Source organism: Pezoporus wallicus, unplaced genomic scaffold (genome assembly GCF_028554395.1).
Source record: "Pezoporus wallicus isolate ANWC-B61680 ecotype Strahan unplaced genomic scaffold, APGP_CSIRO_Pwel_v1 contig_2025, whole genome shotgun sequence".
Classification (NCBI taxonomy): domain Eukaryota; kingdom Metazoa; phylum Chordata; class Aves; order Psittaciformes; family Psittacidae; genus Pezoporus; species Pezoporus wallicus.
In genome coordinates this window covers 3,828,030-3,846,749 of record NW_026640253.1, presented here as the reverse complement: position 1 = coordinate 3,846,749, position 18,720 = coordinate 3,828,030, and the positions used below count along the sequence as shown (strand labels likewise).

Below are 18,720 nucleotides of genomic sequence, written 5' to 3'. Positions count from 1 at the left end.
TGAATATTACAGCTTAAAGTATGCAAGTTTCATTTTCTATTTTATGTGTTGCCTATTTTCATGTTCTTATTTTTCCTTTGCAGTTGAAGACAAATAAACGTGTATATAATTTTTGCGCCCAAGATGCACAGAGCGCTCAACAGTGGATGGATAGGATCCAGAGTTGCATTTCAGATGCTTAGAAAGGAAATATGTTCCATGATAAAGACACGTTTAAAGCATCTCTTCCTGTAAGAAGCTAAGTTCTGAAATGTTACTGACAGACAGCCTTCCTTGCATTTCAGCCATAAAAATTCATAATATGCTAAAATTCCCTTCCTATTCAATAATTATAACCACTGTAACTGCTATTTTTTTTTCTGCAGGGAGGACTTTGAAAAATAATCATCCATTTATCCTGAATTTCCACTTTCTTCAGTACAATTCCTAGCTATAAAAGTGGTCTGTATTTGCACTATCACCTAATCATGGTTTTATCATTTCAGAGATCTTCCATTAAGAATCCTGTCCAGAGGAAATTGTAGAAATTTTCCCTCCAACAGGAAGTGAACTTACACTTTATTTATATTTTCAAGCAAAATGTTCTTATTTCCAAGCTAGTCATGCATAAGAGGGAACACACCTACAGTTCCTTTAAATAAATAAATAAATGAAGCCTGAAAGTCCAGTGATGTATATATCAGGTTGCCAGTTTTTATAGACAGTTGATACTTTTAAAGACCAAAAAGTGAAATTGCCTGATACCAGACTTCCAAGTGTCTTATCAGTGTGCAGGTCATTCTCTAATGTTGCGCTTTATTGAGCGCTTCTGCAATGTGGTTGCTCTATTTCAAATTCTAGGGATTATCTGGAGATCATAGCACTTTTCTTTTTAGATTCTATTTGCAATGGTGTAAATGAAATAAAACTGGCTGACACTATCCAGGAGAAATGGAAAACAAAAAAGGAATTTAGTAGAAGAAAGATCTCTTATGTGTGAGTTGTGTATGTTAACTTATATGCTGTTCTGCTCACTGTAAAATACAAAATGACAAATGTAATAATGCACTAAACAATGAAGCAAGCACTTGCACTGAAATCTTTAAAATGCAGACATTTTGCAGGACAGAGCTAAGTTATTTATAGCAGAACAATATTAGCTCATTAACAAAATTACAGATATTAAATATGTACATAATCAGGTTTGATGTGTCATGATTTGATACTTTTTAAACATTTTTGCACATGAATTGGAAGACTGTTTATAGATTTTTACATTTGATAAAATTGTGTTTGTTCAGCTTAGAATCCTGGCAAAACATTTTTAATAGCCCCAAGATAGTAGAAATTTTACAATCTGCAGATAGTGGTGGCATTGAGTAGAGTACGTAGGTAATTAAGCCATTGTTTTTATTTTAAAATGTTCATATTTTAAATAGCACACTAATCTTACAAAAGTTTTGTATATACGATTCACTATTTTCTCATTTTTCCAGATGTTCTGCTTGTAATTTACTGTCAGCCTAACCAAACTGACTATACCTATAAGATTTTTCAGTTACTAAATTGTTTGTGGGTTTGTTTGGGTGTTTTTATAACTAATGTATTTTGTCAGAAAGGAACACAAACTTCTCACCACACACAATAGGAAATGCAGCTGGTTTTAATGCATTTACAATTTCAAGACAAAACTATGAAGGATTTTTCTAGCATTTTTCAATTGACAGATTTCCACCTGTGACAATGGTGTTTGCACATTTGTATTTTTCTTTGTATATGAAGTACTTTTATATGTACTTTGTAAAATACTGATCCTGTTCTTCAGTTATATGAAAATATACATACCAGTCCTTATTTTGTAACTAGTTAATTTTAAATCTTGTATGTTATGTGATATATGTATGCTAACCATCTTGTAATAAATACACTTCTTAAGGAAAAGTAAAACCTTTCCTTTTACTGTAAAAGAGAAAAAAGCAAGACCCACGTATTTCCACAGGCACAAGACAAATCCTTATTTACTCTGTGTTAAGAATAGCAGGTGTATTAAAAACTATGTGTTCTTTTGTATACTTGTAAATATTCTTACATAAGAGTTGCACTTGAGCATCCTTAACTCAAACATTTGTCAACAGTAACACTAAAGACTAAAGAAATCAGAATTTAAAGCAAAATTACCATTCTAACAAGTCTCAATGTATAGCCTTTACTAAAAGGCTAAATACATATAATATTCATACTAAGTTACTGAATAATGATGTTAATTTTTTAACTTTTTTTTAATCCTATTTGGTATCACAACATAAATCAACTGCATAGTTTCACCCTGGAATGTATCTCACTCATTTATATCACCTTATGCAAAACTTATCTAGTTCATAAGAAATAAAACATAAAAAGTGACAAAGTCTTACTTGAGAATATGCATCTAAATTGAATTACTGAGTGACATGTGGGATAGCCTAGATAAAATGGAAAGGGAATGTGTGACAGAGGTAAGGGACTTGTGACAATTCTTGGATGCTGTGGTGCTTAAGTGGTAAGGTTTGCATATTGAGCTTGGCATGGATGCTAATGTTGCCTTAAATGTTGATCTCAATTTTTAGTGTCTGTATTGATGGAAAATGAACTTGAGCAACTTAACTTAAAAATACCTAAATAAAAGCTTAAATGAGATTTTTTTTTTTATATTTGTGGTGTTTATATAAGGTATATACAAAGGAATCATAGGCATAGGCTCTTGGTGTGAAGATACAAGGTTTGCAATTTGCAGTGCCCCTGGGGGTCTCTTTTATACAAAATGAAGATTCAAACAGAGACTTCGAGAAAATGCAGAGAAGTTAGCAAAGCATAAGCTATGGGGTTTGTCAGTGTGTTTGAGTTGTGGCAGCAGAAGTAGAAAATTAGGGACAGAGAATTTGCTTGGGAAGAATTCTTTGTACAAAGGGATCCATCTTCATATTCTGTGAAAATATTTCAGAAAAAGGAGCCCATCCAGTTGGGGCTGAAGTAAACATGTGCTCCCTCTGGTGTGTTGTGTTACTGTTTCCATACTGTGTATCATAACATTCCCACTGTAGAAAAGAGAATTATCAGAGGCTTTGTATAAAGGGGTAAGATCGATTGCCCATCTCTCTGTTGAGTATCAAAAGGCCCACATAATAGGTGACAGGATGAACTGAATTTACATTTTGAAGGGTTGCTACCGGAATATTATATTAGTAATTACTCTTTCCTATCTAACATACAAGTATTTTCTGTAAAACTCCTTACTTTTGATGGAACTTTAGGATTAGTATTCTAAATAATAAAATACTTAGCATGCCACATGTGTGGGTCACTGGTTATGTAATAATACACAAACAGCTAACAGACACAGGAACAAATGTTCAGTATTTTGCATCACATCCCACACACATTATTTGCATCTGATATTTTGTCAATTGCAGACATAACAAAAATGTGGTGATCTTGTCCAAATTACTGTCATTTTGCCTTTTCATCCTGTAATATTCTTGGAGTATGTCTCAGTGGCTGCACCACATTTCACATTTTTCATATTTGTGATCATCCAAATATTTTGTCTGTTCATGATTATCCTGTGTTTGCTTTGGGGAGTCAGAAAACTGAAATGAATCTACCAGTTCCCTGGTTATGCTAAAGTTCATGCAGAGTATCATTGTCGCACCTACTTTCTGAGGTTTTGTCTGTATTTGATCTGTTTCTTCCCAGATTTTTGGCTACCATGCAAGCCAAGGGCATTATTAGCATCCACATTATCGTTTAGGAAATTTTCATCTTTGAGTTTCTTCACATACAACTTTTTCTCAATTGACCAGTAAGGGTGCTTTTTCCTCTCATTACTGACTAGTCCAGCTAGCATCTCGAAGGAATGGATTACTAATACAAATGCTGCTGATAAGGATTGGGTTTGTGTTTCTTTTTGCATAATACAAAATCTCCAAGGACTAACTTTCCTTTCGTATTTATCTGCTGTAGACCTTTCCAATCTCAGCTAATACGACTTTTCCCCCAGAAGGACTCTGTCTTTAAATTTCTGCTGAGGAAACGTAGAAGAGGAAAAAAGAAGTTTATAAAAGATGGAGGCGAGGACAGGTGGCCCGGGAAGAATACAAGGATATTGTCCAGGAAGCTAAGGATGAGGTCAGGAAAGCTAAGGGCCAGTTAGAATGAAATCTGGCAAGGGATGTGAAAGATAACAGGAAGGGACTCTATAGGTACGGAGCAAACAAAAGACAGATTAGGGACAATGTAGGCTCTCTCCAGAAGCTGTTAGGAGAACTGGCTACCCTGCATTTGGAGAAGGCTGAGGTCCTGAATGACTTCTTTGCCTCAGCCTTCACTGCAAATGCTCTGACCTCACCACCCAAGTCTTGGAAGGCAGATGCAGGGACTGTGAGAATGAAGACCTTGGGCACACTGTAGGAGAGGATCTGGTCTGAGACCACTCGGTGGATAAAGAACTGGCTGGATGGCCACACACAAAGAGTTGTGGTCAATGGCTCAATGTCCAGCTGGAGACCAGTAACGAGTGGTGTCCCTCAAGGATCGGTGTTGGGACCGGTCTTGTTCAACATCTTTGTTGCTGACATGGACAGTGGGATTGAGTGCGCCCTCAGCAAGTTTGACGATGACACCAAGCTGTGTGGCTCGGATGACAGGCTGGAGGGAAGGAATGCCATCCAGAGGGACCTTGACACGCTTGTGAGGTGGGCTGATGCCAACCTCATGAAGTTTAACCATGACAAGTGCAAGGTTCTACACCTGGGTCGAAGCAATCCCAGGCACAGCTACAGGTTGGGCAGAGAAGAGATTCAGAGCAGCCCTGTGGAGAAAGACTTGGGGGTGTTGATTGGTGAGAAAATGAACATGAGCTGGCTTCAGTGTGCGCTTGCAGCCCAGAAAGCCAACTGTATCCTGGGCTGCATCAAAAGGAGTGTGACCAGGAGGCGATCCTGCACCTCTACTCTGTTCTTGTGAATCCTCAGTAGGAGTATTGTGTGCAGTTCTGGTGTCCTCAACGTAAAAAGGACATGGAACTGTTGGAACAAGTCCAGAGAAGGGCCACGAGGATGATCAGGGGACTGGAGCACCTCCCGTATGAAGACAGGCTGAGAAAGTTGGGGCTGTTCAGCCTGGAGAAGAGAAGGCTGTGGGGAGACCTCATAGCAGCCTTCCAGTATCCGAAGAGGGCCTACAAGGATGCTAGGGAGGGACTCTTCATTAGGGACTGTAGTGACAGGGCAAGGGGTAACAGGTCGAAACTTAAACAGGGGAAGTTTAGATGTGGATATAAGGAGGAAGTTCTTTACTGTGAGGGTGGTGATGCACTGGCATGGGTTGCCCAAGGAACTTGTGAATGCTCCATCCCTGGCAGTGTTCAGGGCCAGGTTGGATGAGGCCTTGGGTGAGATGGTTTAGTGTGAGGTGTCCCTGCCCATGGCAGGGGGGTTGGAACTAGATGATCTTAAGGTCCTTTCCAACCCGAACTATTCCATGATTCTATGATTCTGGCTTCTTCCACTTCAGGCTCCTGACACAAACAAAAGTTTGCAGTGTCTCCTTTTCTGGTGTATGTAGCAATGCGTGAAACCCTGGAAAATATCCCATCAAATGCTAATGAACCAGAAGTAGGAATAAATTGAGGAGTTAGTTATGTACAAATGTGTAATTGACCACTATGTGTATCATGTATGTTAGCAGTGTCAGGACAGGCTATAGATCTTATTTCCAATCTCAGGAAGTATCATAATATTGCGTCAGCAATCAGACACCTGTTTTTAACACTAAAATATCTAAGTTTGTATCCTGTTCTTCCTGCAGAAATGGTCTTCTGAGACTTTGTCTCTTTAATGGCACAAATCTCTGTAGAGAAAATAATTTTAAGATAAACTCATCTTTATCAATTATTATTTCAGTTGTTAAAACCACACAGCTGACCACACAATGGCATATGTGACAAGTTTCTCAGCATGGGAATAAAAAACAAACATGTAGCTGTTTACTATGGTACTGAGCGGTGTTTAGTTCAACGAATAATGCGCACAGATTTTTGTCATGCAAGCAGATTTTCCGTTTTTGCTATCAAAACTAAATATTCCTGTCAGTAAGGTCATGTATATCCTAGCAACTTGCTATGGACTGCCAGCGTTTTTTTTAGCTGTTGTCAGAAAGGCCTCAGTTGAAAAATACTTCTCCCTTGTCCTAGGTTACTGCATGCATTTTACCTTATGATATTCAGATATTTCCTGAAAATACAGTTCTGTGCAACTTTTCCACCTTTTCTCAGACCTGTCCACCATTTCACAGTGAAACATTATGCATAATTAAATTGTTTTAAAGTCAATTCATATAATACTTGAGATAGGGACTGTTTTCCTTATTTGGTGATGGTATCTCAAGACAACTTGATAACTTTATTTGAAAAATGAGTATGTGCAACCAAAACAGACATAGATCCTTCAGTTTATCTTGGGATTCCATCTCAGTGATTTGCAGTCTGTTCATTTTCATTACCAGTCTGAGTTACATGAAAGTGTAGTGAGGCCTTCAGTGACACTTGACATTACAAGTGACTGTACTACTGTTCTCATTGGTGTTTATTAGAAGATAGGAATTTAGATTAACCCTTGCATATATTCTCACCAAGCCAGGATGAACATTGATGAGGAAGGACATGAACTTTAAGAAGTAGAAAGATGCAGGCGGAAAGCAACCCCTGTCTGGTAATTAGTGCCTAACATAGCAATGAGTTGATGCCAGTGTAAAGCAGAGATCAAAGTAGCACATGTAAGCAGTTTAGTGCCTATTCATCTATTGGACAGATGATCAAGGAATTGGAAAGGAAAAAGGCAAGTATCTGTAACAGAATGGAGTGGAATGGGAAGAATTTCAGGTAAGCAGGCCCGTACACCCACATCTCTAGTAGCAAAGGAAGGCTTCTGATTTCTACTTTCCTCTGAGCAGTTGCATTATCTGTTCACCAAAATCTCCCTCCATACTTCTCTCCCTGATTTGTGGTTTTGCCCTCTACTTGTCTGATCATGTCTAAATTTAGATGAGAAATTTTTGAGATGCAGAGATGATCAGGGTTGTTCCCTAGAGGTGCCTAGAATACTTGCAGGTGCTATGATATGATTAAAGCCAAAAGGGAAAGAGTCTTTGTTTTTCAAAGTGCTCTGAAATATTTGTACATCTATATTTTGGAATTTTGGGGGAGGTAGGGGAACCGAATGGGTGATTGAGTTTGGCCTGTCATAAGGGATAAGAGGCCAATTTTTAAAACTGGATCTGAGCCTGGATTTCAAACACTCTCAGCATTTGACATGTGATAATAGCTCTTTGGAATTAGGTTTAACAGCACTGAGGAAAGAGGTTAACATGAAGCCAACGTCAAGTATGCTGAACTCTGGTCATTGGAAATACCATTGCTAATATTACTATAAGTGTATTTCCAGTAGAACATCACAGCTTTTTTTATAAAATGCAGGCTTAGCCAAATTAGTATCAGCTGCAGGAAATGGGTACAAAGGATGCACTGTCAAGTCTCTAATTTCCAAATTCGGGCCATTCTTTCCATGATGTAACATACTTACATGACACTCTCAGTGTGGAATAATTAATAATATAGAATTTTATCCATATAGTAGAATATGCATGCCTTTACTTAATGTTTGTTGCTTTAACCAAAACAATTTGGTTATAAATTTTCTTGCACTTTTTTCAGTGTAGCTGAGCATGAATTACTGTCAGAGAAAGCACAGAAGGCAAAATGGTCAGTGGGCTGACTAAAAATTGCTAATACAATGCTGTGTCTTATTACTGGGGTAATTATTGCTAATACTATTTTGAGCTGTTACATAACTAATACTATTTCTTGTAAGAATGAGACAATTCTTGGCACTTTGAAACACAAACAGCACACCTAAAACAGTCTCCACTGGTGCATAGACTGTTTTTCAGCCAGAAACCATGCAGCAAACACACCTGCTCCGTTTTATGTGGATAGGGAAGAAACAAAATGCCATTTAAAAGTGGGCCCAGGTGTCACTCACTGGTGCTAACAAATACCTGAGGAATGTAATGCTACTTAGAACTGTTACCTTTGCTCTTTTTAAAGGAACTTAATTTTTCGTACACTGCTAATATGTGGTTAAAATAAACCTGAGATTTGCTGCATTAAGTAAAGCTGTTCCTTTTAAAGAAACAAGCACAGTGACACTGTGTACTAGAAATAAGAAGAAATAGTAGTACAGCCCTTAAAAAAGATAATAGGTAAAACACCATGCATCTTTCTTGCAAAATAAAATGTGATCACTATCAAAATCTGGTTTGTAAGGCTTGAAGAGAATGGGAGAGGAGAAAACTGTACTCCTTTTTTGAGAATAAACATGGATTGCCATTACAAAGGGAGATGTTTACTTGGAAAACAAGCCTTCATATTGGCCACCATCTGACTTATTCACTGATGGATTAAAAATTAAATGCTAACATGGAACAAAATTCTTCTTTCTCAGATTAGGCGTGTTATCCTGAATTTCAATATTAAATAAAAAAGCCAGGCCTTTATGAGAGGGCATGTACAAATACAGCACGTGCAAAATAAGAGAAGTATGAAGTAGATCCTAAAACTGTTAGCCCTTGCCTTGTTACACAAGGTAGCATTAAATGAGGAGGAGAGGGAAGAGGGACGTAGATGAAGAGTTGGCAGAACAGCAGCCAGGCAACGGGAGAAAATGGGAAATTATTTTTTACCTGCAAAACTTGAAAAAGGCTGCCCTGTTTCTTGATATTGCACAGGCGTCCGCAGAGTTTAGAAGAATGAAAGACTAAAAATCTCAAGCACAGAATGCACAGAAATTGCAGACTACGTTTTTATCCAGGGGTTGGTATGTCCAAATTACATTACAGGAGCATGGACAAGGCTGAGAACAAACTGAGAGGTATAAAAATTTGTGATTCACATTAATTTTGCCATTTTAGTGGATGTTAATTTTAGTGGATATTATTTAATTTAATATTTTATTTCTCTGAAAGGATAAAGAGGCTTGTCATTACAGGTTACTAAAGCCCTTGCCAGAAACATTGTGAGTGGATGAAGTGCCATCTTGTGCACCAGAGGAGTTGCCCTGGGATGGTGGCTTGGAACAGTTGAAACTGCAACACAATACAAACACTGGGTAAAGGTTAATCAGTATGAAAGTGTCTGCAGCTGCAGGTGGCCATGGTCAGCTCAGGGCAGGGGCTGACTGCTAGCTGTGCATGGCGGTGCTGGGAGGAGGAGGAGGGCTGCTAGTCTCCACAAAGGTAGGTCTTAAATTCCCAGAAAAGGATAGGCCTTTACCTGAACAGGGATGGTCGAAATGTGCCGAACGCATCCTGAAACGCACTCCTCAGGCCAAGTGGCGTTTACTCTGGCTTGCCCACTCAGAGATGAAAGGATGGAGGTGTGGCTGGTGTACAGCCCGGCTGGGGGAGCTGCCCTCATCAGTGGCACCTGTGCCTGTAACTGGGGCAGCGCTGCCTGGAGCAGAGAAGGAACAGCAGTGGTGGCCATGCCTGTGGTTGTGCTTTGTTCCTGCCTGAGCCAGTGGATGGACTCCTGCAAGAGCACTCCTCGGTACCTGAGAAAAGGTAAGGTTGTGGGGTAGGGCTTAGCTGCCTGAAGAACTCCTTTTTATTAGGGAAAAAAAAAAAAAAGCAAACCAAAACCTTGGCCCTGGGGTCTCCTCAACTAGGTGTGAGGCTGAAAACCTAATGGAAAGGTTTGCGGACTGTGGCCCTGGAGGTACATGGTCCAGTAACCAAACAGCCACATGGCGCTGGATGGTGTTGGGAATCACTGAAAGGGAAGCAGCATATTGGTTAGAGCTGAGGCTGGGCAGGGCTTCCTGCACCACAGTAAGGGCTCCCGCTCTTCTGCACCTTGACTGAGAAGGGAGCAGGGACTGCTGGACTGCCACACTGCCACAGCATGTGAGGTGTGACCCAGTGGTCTGATTTGGCCAAAGGAGGTTCCAAAAGGTAAAGCAGGGAGGCATATAGAGTTCAGAGGGCAGTGCTGGAAGTTTTGATAGCATGGTATAATTCCAAGAATTACTGTCCTCCTGAAACTGCTAAAATATAAGGGCTTTTGAACAGTAATAATTCAGTACGCAGCAGACTTTTACTGTGCTATTTGGGGAGTATAGTGTATATTCAGAGGTGGTTTTCCTTCTGTAAGTGATAAAACCTAGAGCTTTGCAAAGTTCTAGCAAAAAACTGTTAATATGCTATAGAAATAGAAGCAAGCCAAAAGGTGGCTGCAACTGTTGTTTACTATATTATTACACATTTTAATTCCATATGTGACTCTGTGGATAATATGTGCCTCAGAATAAGCAAATAAAAATCAAACAAATTGGGGAAAATAACTACAGCTAACCCACCTTTAGCATCTAATTTCTACGTTACAACAGAGATTTTCTGTATTCAATCCCAACTCCCTGAAGGATTTATTGTAGATCAGAAATGCCTCTGAGCCTAATCATGTCAGTATAGTTTTTCCACAGAAAAATAAAATATTAAATTACACATATGCTGAACGTGTTGAAGTTGTGTAGAATAAAAGAAAATTTGGACATTGCATTAATGTGATGGAGACTATTTTGATGATTTAATTGGCTTAAAAAGCATGTGTAAGTACTTGCTGCATGAGGCACTGAAGTCAGACTGTTCACAGATGCAAATGTTTCCATCTCCCAACCAAGGATTCCTGGTTAATGTTGCATTATAGTGTATTATAAAGCACTGATAGGTCCTCAGATTCTTCCTGTTGTTAACTACGTCTTACATTTTGTCTGAGAAAATGTCATGCTTCTGTCATCTTAGAAAATACATTTTTCTAAATTCTGTTACTATTATGAGTAACAAGGTATCTCCTGTGCTCAGAAGAAGGGATAAGATGTTCCTGTCTATTCTGATCAAGAGAATAGTATACTTGCATGCTTTATATTTTTTGCATTACATTTCATTGACATGTATATGACATACCAGTTGGGGCAGAGTTTTTAGATGACATTGCCCATCCAAACAGCTCACACTGGGAACCATGGTATGGTTTAGTATGTGACTAACTGAAGGAATCCCCTTTTTTCAACCAAAGTTGGAGGTGAATGCTATGGGTGCATTTCATGTAAGTGGCTGGTTTGGGAAACATGGAGTAGGATAAAACCTACATGTGGCCCTCTTTCTGTGTGAAATAGGATGACTGCATCATTTTAAATCACTTTTCAAATATCCCTTCAGCTACTGTATTTTTATGGTTATAGCAATAACTTAAGATAAACCTACCATCTTAAACAAGATGGGTCCTTCTTTGCTTTACGGCAGTATTTTGATGTAGCTGACTCTCAAAAAGGATCAATTGCTCTGCTCTTAAGTGATATTGTAGCCAACCAGAACATTTCTCTGTGATTACATGAGTATAAACAGCATATATCGACTATTACAGTCCTTAGTTTGACCTATAGCTAACTTTCTGGATATTTCTAGCTTCCTGCATATACTTTGAGAGGTTTGTTTCTTTGCTGTCATGAGCAGCAAAATCCAGGAAAACACGCAGCTGAACAGCTGTTGTATATGTGGGACCAGAAAAAGGGCTACCTTTAGTTCCTTTGAGTTTTTTTTACCCTTGCCCCTGAATTCTTTTTCAGGGGTGAAATGATGGCCTCCTTAACTCTTTGCAAAGCTCACCTCAAGTTCAGCAAAACAGAGATTTTAATCCTCATGAAGGTTATCATATCTATTTAATTGAGTTTGAGCTTTTGTCACATAGAAAGCAATGCTTGCTGTTGTTATTAAAGTTGCTTTCCTTTGGAATTGTGTTTCTGTCCTCTCTGGAGTTACCATCATAATTTCCTAAATATTGAAGTTTCAGCAGGGTGTGAAAGTGACACTATAAATTGCTTTTAATTCAGTGGATTTATGATTTCACTAAAGAAATTAAGAGATAATGTTTGTTACAAGTAGTAATCAAAATGAACGTATGACACAGGGATCATTTTCTTGCAGAGTCAGCTAGTTTGACTGTAGCTGTTTACTAGTGCAGCAACTATAGAAACTAGTTTGTACTTCATATGCAATGTGTTCTGATTATCTGTAAAATATATACAAAGCTTTTATGTCAAAGCATTCAGCAGTCTGAGTGCCCAGCCAAAGGAGTGACCCAGAGATCTTGCTCAGGTGGATTATGTTTACTGTGTTAAATGGGACTCGATCCTTCAACCTTTACTTATAGAGACAAAACTCAAATAATGTAGAGACATAATTTATAATATAGGCTACAGTTTTTTTCCCAGTCATCTCTGGAACTGTTTACAAGTAAAACATATATTCCTAGATGTCTGGTCAATATTTGATGGTATGAAGTATATAAAATTCACACTATCTATAATGAACCGTCATTACTCAGGGCAAGCTGCTGAGGTAGGATGCAGTTCTGTAGGCCTGTGGCTGTGGGGACGGGGACATGAGCCTGCCAGAGGTGGAGAGTCTGTGTCTCCCAGTAAAGGAGCAGTGGCTATAGGGGTGGTTAAAGTCTCCCGTGGGTACTGCGGCCTATGAATGTGAGGCTTCTTTCAGTTGTCTGAAGAAGGCCTCATCTACTTATGCCCAATCATATGGTCTGTGGCAGACACCCAACACAACATTGCTTATGTTGATCTGCCTCTAATTTTGATCCATAGGAGGTCAGCTGTCTCAAGGCAGAGGTCCATACACTCCTGCTGCTCTCTCAGACAAAGGGCAATTCCCCCTCTTGATCTTCCTGGCCTGTCATTCCTGAAGAGCCTCTATCCGTTCATCACAGTACTCCAGTCCGGTGGGCTACCCCACCATGCCTTCCTGATGCCAGTGAGATTGTAGCCCTGCAACTGGCTGCAAACCTCCAATTTGTCTTGTTGTTTCTGAAGCTGTACATGGGTGCACAGGCACTTCAAGGAGGCATCTAGTTATGTTGATTTCCCAGAAAAAGTACCTTAGTATGTAATAACTACTCTTGGTGTCACTGAAAATTTTAAGATGGACAGCTCTAGTAATAGGAAATGTAGGTTGGCTCAGTGCATAAGATGGGAACCTGTTCCTGGACTGATGTGCAGGGCAGCTCTTTGGTTTCTAGTACGGCCTCTTACAGCGAGCATCATTATTTATAGCTGAAGATAGACTTAAGCAGGGCTGTGTTTGCTCTCCTGAAGTCCTGTGCTCTGAAAGATCTGCCTGGATAAGTAGTACAACTCAGACCTTTCCCTTGCGTTATGATTCAGTGCAGGGCTGAACTTGATGAATCCCTCCAGTCAAGTTACAGCTGAGCAGTTTGAATCCAGGAAGTTCTTTAAAAGCACACAGAAATTCAGATCTGTTGTTCTGGTTCAAGCCGAACTCTAGTGAAGCCATGTGATGTAACTTAACACCAGTTTATGGCAAAGAAATTCAGCATTCTACATATTTGACATCTAGGTATTTTTTACATAAGTTTGATAGGGTGTCCAATGTGACGTATGTCCTGTTCTAGCTTGGTTGCCAGTGTGGTTTGCCACCAGTATTTTTACTGTGGGAGTAAGACATGCAGTACTTTCAAACTCAGTTTTGCCAGGATTTCTTTACCTCAAACCCTTCAGATGGAGATTTTTCATATGGTTTGCATTGAAAAATTATTTGCATTGCATTTCATATGGTTTGAAATGCATATTCTGCATTGCTCTGTATTTGAACATGGCTTTGTATTGCTCAGTCCTAGGGTTCCATATAAGTTTTCTAGTCTGTCCTTACAATGTGTCACAGATAAAATTACTATGTCAAGAAACCACAAAAATGCTTCTGTGTCTTTGACATCAGTGCTGTGCATGCTGGAACCATTTATTTAATTTACATTTTTTTCCATTATTTAGAATGTAGAAACAGTAGTGCATCTTCCTTTTAACTCTGGCTTTGATAAAGTTAAAAATACTGCTTCTGGAGAGGCTCTGTTCATTGGAAAGAATCAGAATTGTTTGGGTTGGAAGAGACCTTAAATATCATCTAGTTCCAACCCTCCTGCCCCAGGCAGGGGCACCTTCCACTAGGCCAGGCTGCTCCAAGCCCTGTCCAATGTGGCCTTGAACATCTCCAGGGATGGGGCAGTAACAGCTTCTCAGGGCAACCTGCAAAGAATTTTTTCCTAATGTCTAATCTAAATCTCCCCTTGGTCAGCTTAAAACCATTCCCCCCTTGTGTGTGTATTTAACCCATGAAAAATAGAACTAAACCTGGAAGTGCCAACTAGAAACAGTGTTCTGCAGTTAAAAAAAGGAAAGACCTTGTGAATCAAGAAGCAGCAGCAGTAAACGAATCATACTTGAGTATCCTTTGCTTTTAAACTCAGCAGTTATTTTTCTCAGAAACTGAAACAACTACAGCTGTATCCCAACATCAGATTTGATGAAGCTGAAACAGTGCAATGAATGCTTGTAAATGAGAAAAATTACAGAAGGCCTGTAATTGTTCACTGATGCAGAGACATCTCAACAGAAAGCATTCCAAGCTCAGTGCTTAGCAATATGGGCAAATACACTATCTTTCTAGACAGTCTCTTCCTTTACGAAATACTTTTGTTGGTAATACCAGAGAGCTTTTGTAGTCTCTAATGTCCTACAAAGTATCTTGGTGCACTAGGGTCAGGCTTTCAGTCTTGCAATGTGATAGTTTACTCCTAAATTTTTTTTTTCCTTTCTTATCCAAATGTTCTACTTATTTTGATCCTGAGTTTCTCATCTTGTGCTCATTATCTAGGGAGGTTCTTGGCTCATAAAAGATTATTAAAGCAAAAAGTTACACTCTAGCTTTTCTGGGTGGGCATTAAAAAAAAAATTGGTGTATTTGAAAGTTATTTATTACCTTTGTTCTAGATCTTTTAGTCCTTTGCACAGTAAAACCAAGATACCAGACAACGTAGTGTATTTTTTCAGGTATAGCTCTATGCAATGTTAAATTTTTGTATGCAAGAGATCTCCCAGTTTACAAAGAAGGTGGCTGCTGCTTTGGGGTGGGCTTTCTTGGGTGACTTTTTTTTTGTTTGTTCTTGGTTTTGTTTCCTTTTGAAGTGCTTTTCCCCTTCTTAATATGAAACAGTTTCAAGACTTCAAATATGACCTTGTGCATTATAGGAGGTAAGAGAGGAAAGTATCTGAAGGGAGAGTGTAAAGAGGATGGGGCCAGACTATAGGACAAGCGGGAATAGGCATATGCTAAAACACAGGAAGTTCTACCTGGACATGAGGAAGAACTTCTTTACTGTGAGGGTAAATGAGTGTTGGAGTAGGTTGCCCAAGGAAGTTGACATTAAAGAGCCTTCTGGACACAACCCTGAGGAATGTGCTTGGATGACCCTGCCTGAGCAGGGAGGATGGATTAGATGGCTCCTGGTGGTCCCTTCCAGCCTCAACCATTCTGTGAGTGTTTGGATAAGGGGGGTTTGGGTGTCATTTTTGCTCGTTTTCATTGATGCTTTCTTTTTGTCTTTAGAAGTCTTATTTGAAAGACACCCTTGTCCTAAAAAATACATTTGCTGTTAATAATGTCTCTGCAATCAAGCATTTATGAAAGTGCTGCAATATTTGGTTTGCAACAAAACTATTACTGTTTGGAAGATGAATCATTTTGTTTAAATACTAAGGGAAGTTTTTGTTTTGCAACCCTGTCCTTAAGTGTAACAAAATGAAAAGTTGAAAACAAAAAGGTTTGAGAGGTTAGTTCTATGAATGTCTTCCTAAATGAATCCTATAGCTATATAGTGTTTCTTAATGCTTTTGAGAGTCTTCCTAGATATGACTTCAGATTGTTAGACTGTATCCTTCAAAAATTTTTTGCAAAATATTTAATATGTTTCATACTAGTGAGTGACATTTACTCCGTGCTGTTAGCAACAAATAACCTTAATTTCTAACTTTTTGATTCCTAAAGAAATAGGTTTTATGAGGACTCAAAACTATCTCTATTTAACTTGCTCAGGTTTCCCAAACATCTTATTCCAGATGACAGCTGTTTGTCTTTATGCCAAACTTTGAGGTATCTATAAGATTGGATTTCAAAATGTCAATGCCATTATAGAGTATACATCGATTTGGGAAGGGAGGGAGGGAAGGAAGGAAGGGTAGAGTACAGGAACCTAGCATTTCTCCAAAGGACTTCACATACACCTGAGGCCTGGGACATACCTGAGGTCATGTTTCATTAGCCTTTGGCAATAAATTATGTTTAGCTCTCACTGGTACTAAATAGTGCTGATCTAACCTTGTCTAGACATGTTGGTTGTGGGGTTTTTTTCCCCCCTAGAAACTTACTCCGTTCCCCAACATCCAAAGTTTAAACGTATTATTGTACTGCATATGGGTATTTGTGCTTCAGCAGGGCCTTGTGAAATCTTCCACAGTGTGGTTTATTTAGGAGTGGACCATCTGAACCTAATTCAGTTTCTTGTTTTCAATTTGTTCAGGAATTATTATTATAAACTCTTCAATGTGGAAATAGTCATTGACTTTTACAGTGTTCTAGCCACGTCCTCTTTTTGCCTCTTTTAATAACCTCATTTAATGACCAGTGTTACTTGATGGGATATGGGCTTACCTGTGGGTATCACTCTGATTCCCGCAGTGTTCATGACAGAGACAATCCTAGCTCATAGTCTCTACCTGCAGCCTAGCTTCCTCTCTCAGTTCTATGGGCAGCTGACACCTACTCAGCCCAAAAACAGAAAGGACAGTAGCACAGCCATGCTTCACTTCCTTTCTACTACTTTTGATAGTGAGGCAACCTTTAAAGTCCAGTCACTCTGCATATGTTTGTATTTTTGTTTAGCTTTGTATGGTTCTTTCCTGTGGTGGTCAGGGTGAAGCAAAACCTTAAGATGTACTATCTTTCTTTAAATAAATCTACCCATATTCCAGAAGAGGTTTCCAGAGTCATCCAGGAAGTTATGAAGATGTTCCTGCATGGTACTCTGGTGCTTGCTATTAAACCCAACTTCAACAGGCCTAGCTGCTCCCCCTCAAGTGTTACTTTTCTTTAAAGACTACTAAGTGGGGAAAAAAAGGAGATCGAATTAATCACATTGGCACAGGACTACCAAGGCATCACAGGGAGAGCTGTGCGAAGTCTTCAGGTACTGTCTTGGTTGGTTTTGATCAGTGCACAGTTCCATCCTAATCTCCTGAGCCATTTGTGCTCCTGTCCTCAGCTGCACCTCTCATTAGGAGCTCACTTGTATAGGTACCATGAAGTCTGATAAGAACTGCGAGTAGCTACTAGCTTTACACGATGGACATGATACCTTCTAAATAAGCTTATCTAATATAGCATGGTGATTTTCAGGAACATTCACTACTACAGTCTGAAATGCAGGTCTAGTAGAGAGTCTACTCTTAGTTTTATTCTGATATCTTTTCTCAAGGGTAAAAGTCAGATAGCATTCTGCAGTGTACGGAACACAAATGCCTTCACCGTATCAGCACAGGGAAGTGCGTGGTGTTCTGCTCTGATTTATTTGTACTGTGATAATGCTTTTGGAGTTGGTTTTAGCTCTCCACAGTGGTCTAATTTTAATAATAGATGAAAATGCAAATGTTACTGTTCAAAATAGCAGTATGTTCTTAACTTCTAACTCAAATGGAACTTAATTATGATAGATATGTATTTACTGCTGTCCTGGACTGAGGTCAGTAAGACCTGGCACTGCCAAGATTAGTTTTTTATTTGGACGCTCAAAACGATTTATATGGGTGAAAGAAAAACTTGGTTTTGTGTTGAGTCCTAGGCCACTCAATGCTTTATGATTTACTCTCTCACGAGAGAGCTCTCAGTATATTTTAAAGGATTTAGTTATGACTCTCTGTCCTTGTGCACTTCTTCAAACCAGCCTGATAGGTTAAAAACTGCTGCTTATAAATATTTTCTCTGTTAAAAGGAGATTACAACTTTGTTTATTTTATTTCATTCAAATTAATGTTAGAAATGTGCCTCAGTTGGAGGCAAGATTTTTGAAAGTTTAGGAATACTCCTGAGCACCGCTGGGTCTTCAAGGGGAAGGAACTGTGAAGCTTGAACTTGAACCTAAATGTTTTGAAAGAGCAGACACAAGTTGTAAGCACTATAAGACTGTGGAGAAGGAGAGGTGTCCATTTGAAACCTCTTGAATTTCACTGTTAATGGCTGTAGCTGTTCATCAGACTGCATTAATATGTGTGAATTTCACTTTGATTTGTGAAACAGACCATTTTCTTTCATCAAAGGAAGCTTGTAGGGGGGAAAGCAGTCATGGTTTTCTATATATACTTTAATACTCAAGGATACTCTGTCACACCTTGCAGCCTTTCAGCAGTAACAGGCCCAAGTCACAGTAAGCAGAAAGTACAGTCTGGCTGTGCCCTTGATGAGGAAGCTGATCTTGTTATGCTGTGGTTTGTCTAGAGGAGCTCAAGCCTTATATTCTGGGGGTGGCATTTTTCTTATTTATTTGTTCTCTCTTTAGCCCTGCATTTTTTACTTGCTGGCTGCAGGTCAGTCATTGCTCAGCCAGCAGCTGTACTGGCCAATTCAAAGAGTCACTAAGCTGAACTAAAATGTTAGCCTGTCTGTTTGTCACTAGGCTTCCCAGGATTTCCAGCAGTAAATCTGGAAAATGCGTCTAATCCCACTGAGGCATTCTCCAGC

General features: G+C 39.2%; 1 protein-coding gene across 1 annotated transcript in view; it reads left to right on the top strand.

Annotated features, from left to right (window-relative positions):
* Nucleotides 1–2,655, top strand: part of SBF2 (SET binding factor 2) — a 260,718-nt gene extending 258,063 nt beyond the window's left edge. Inside the window, exon 42 of the mRNA XM_057418287.1 lies at nucleotides 84–2,655. Coding sequence (XP_057274270.1) covers nucleotides 84–182 — 99 coding nt within the window. The 3' untranslated portion in view covers nucleotides 183–2,655. The remainder of the gene's footprint in view (nucleotides 1–83) is intronic.
* The last annotated feature ends 16,065 nt before the right edge of the window (nucleotides 2,656–18,720 follow it).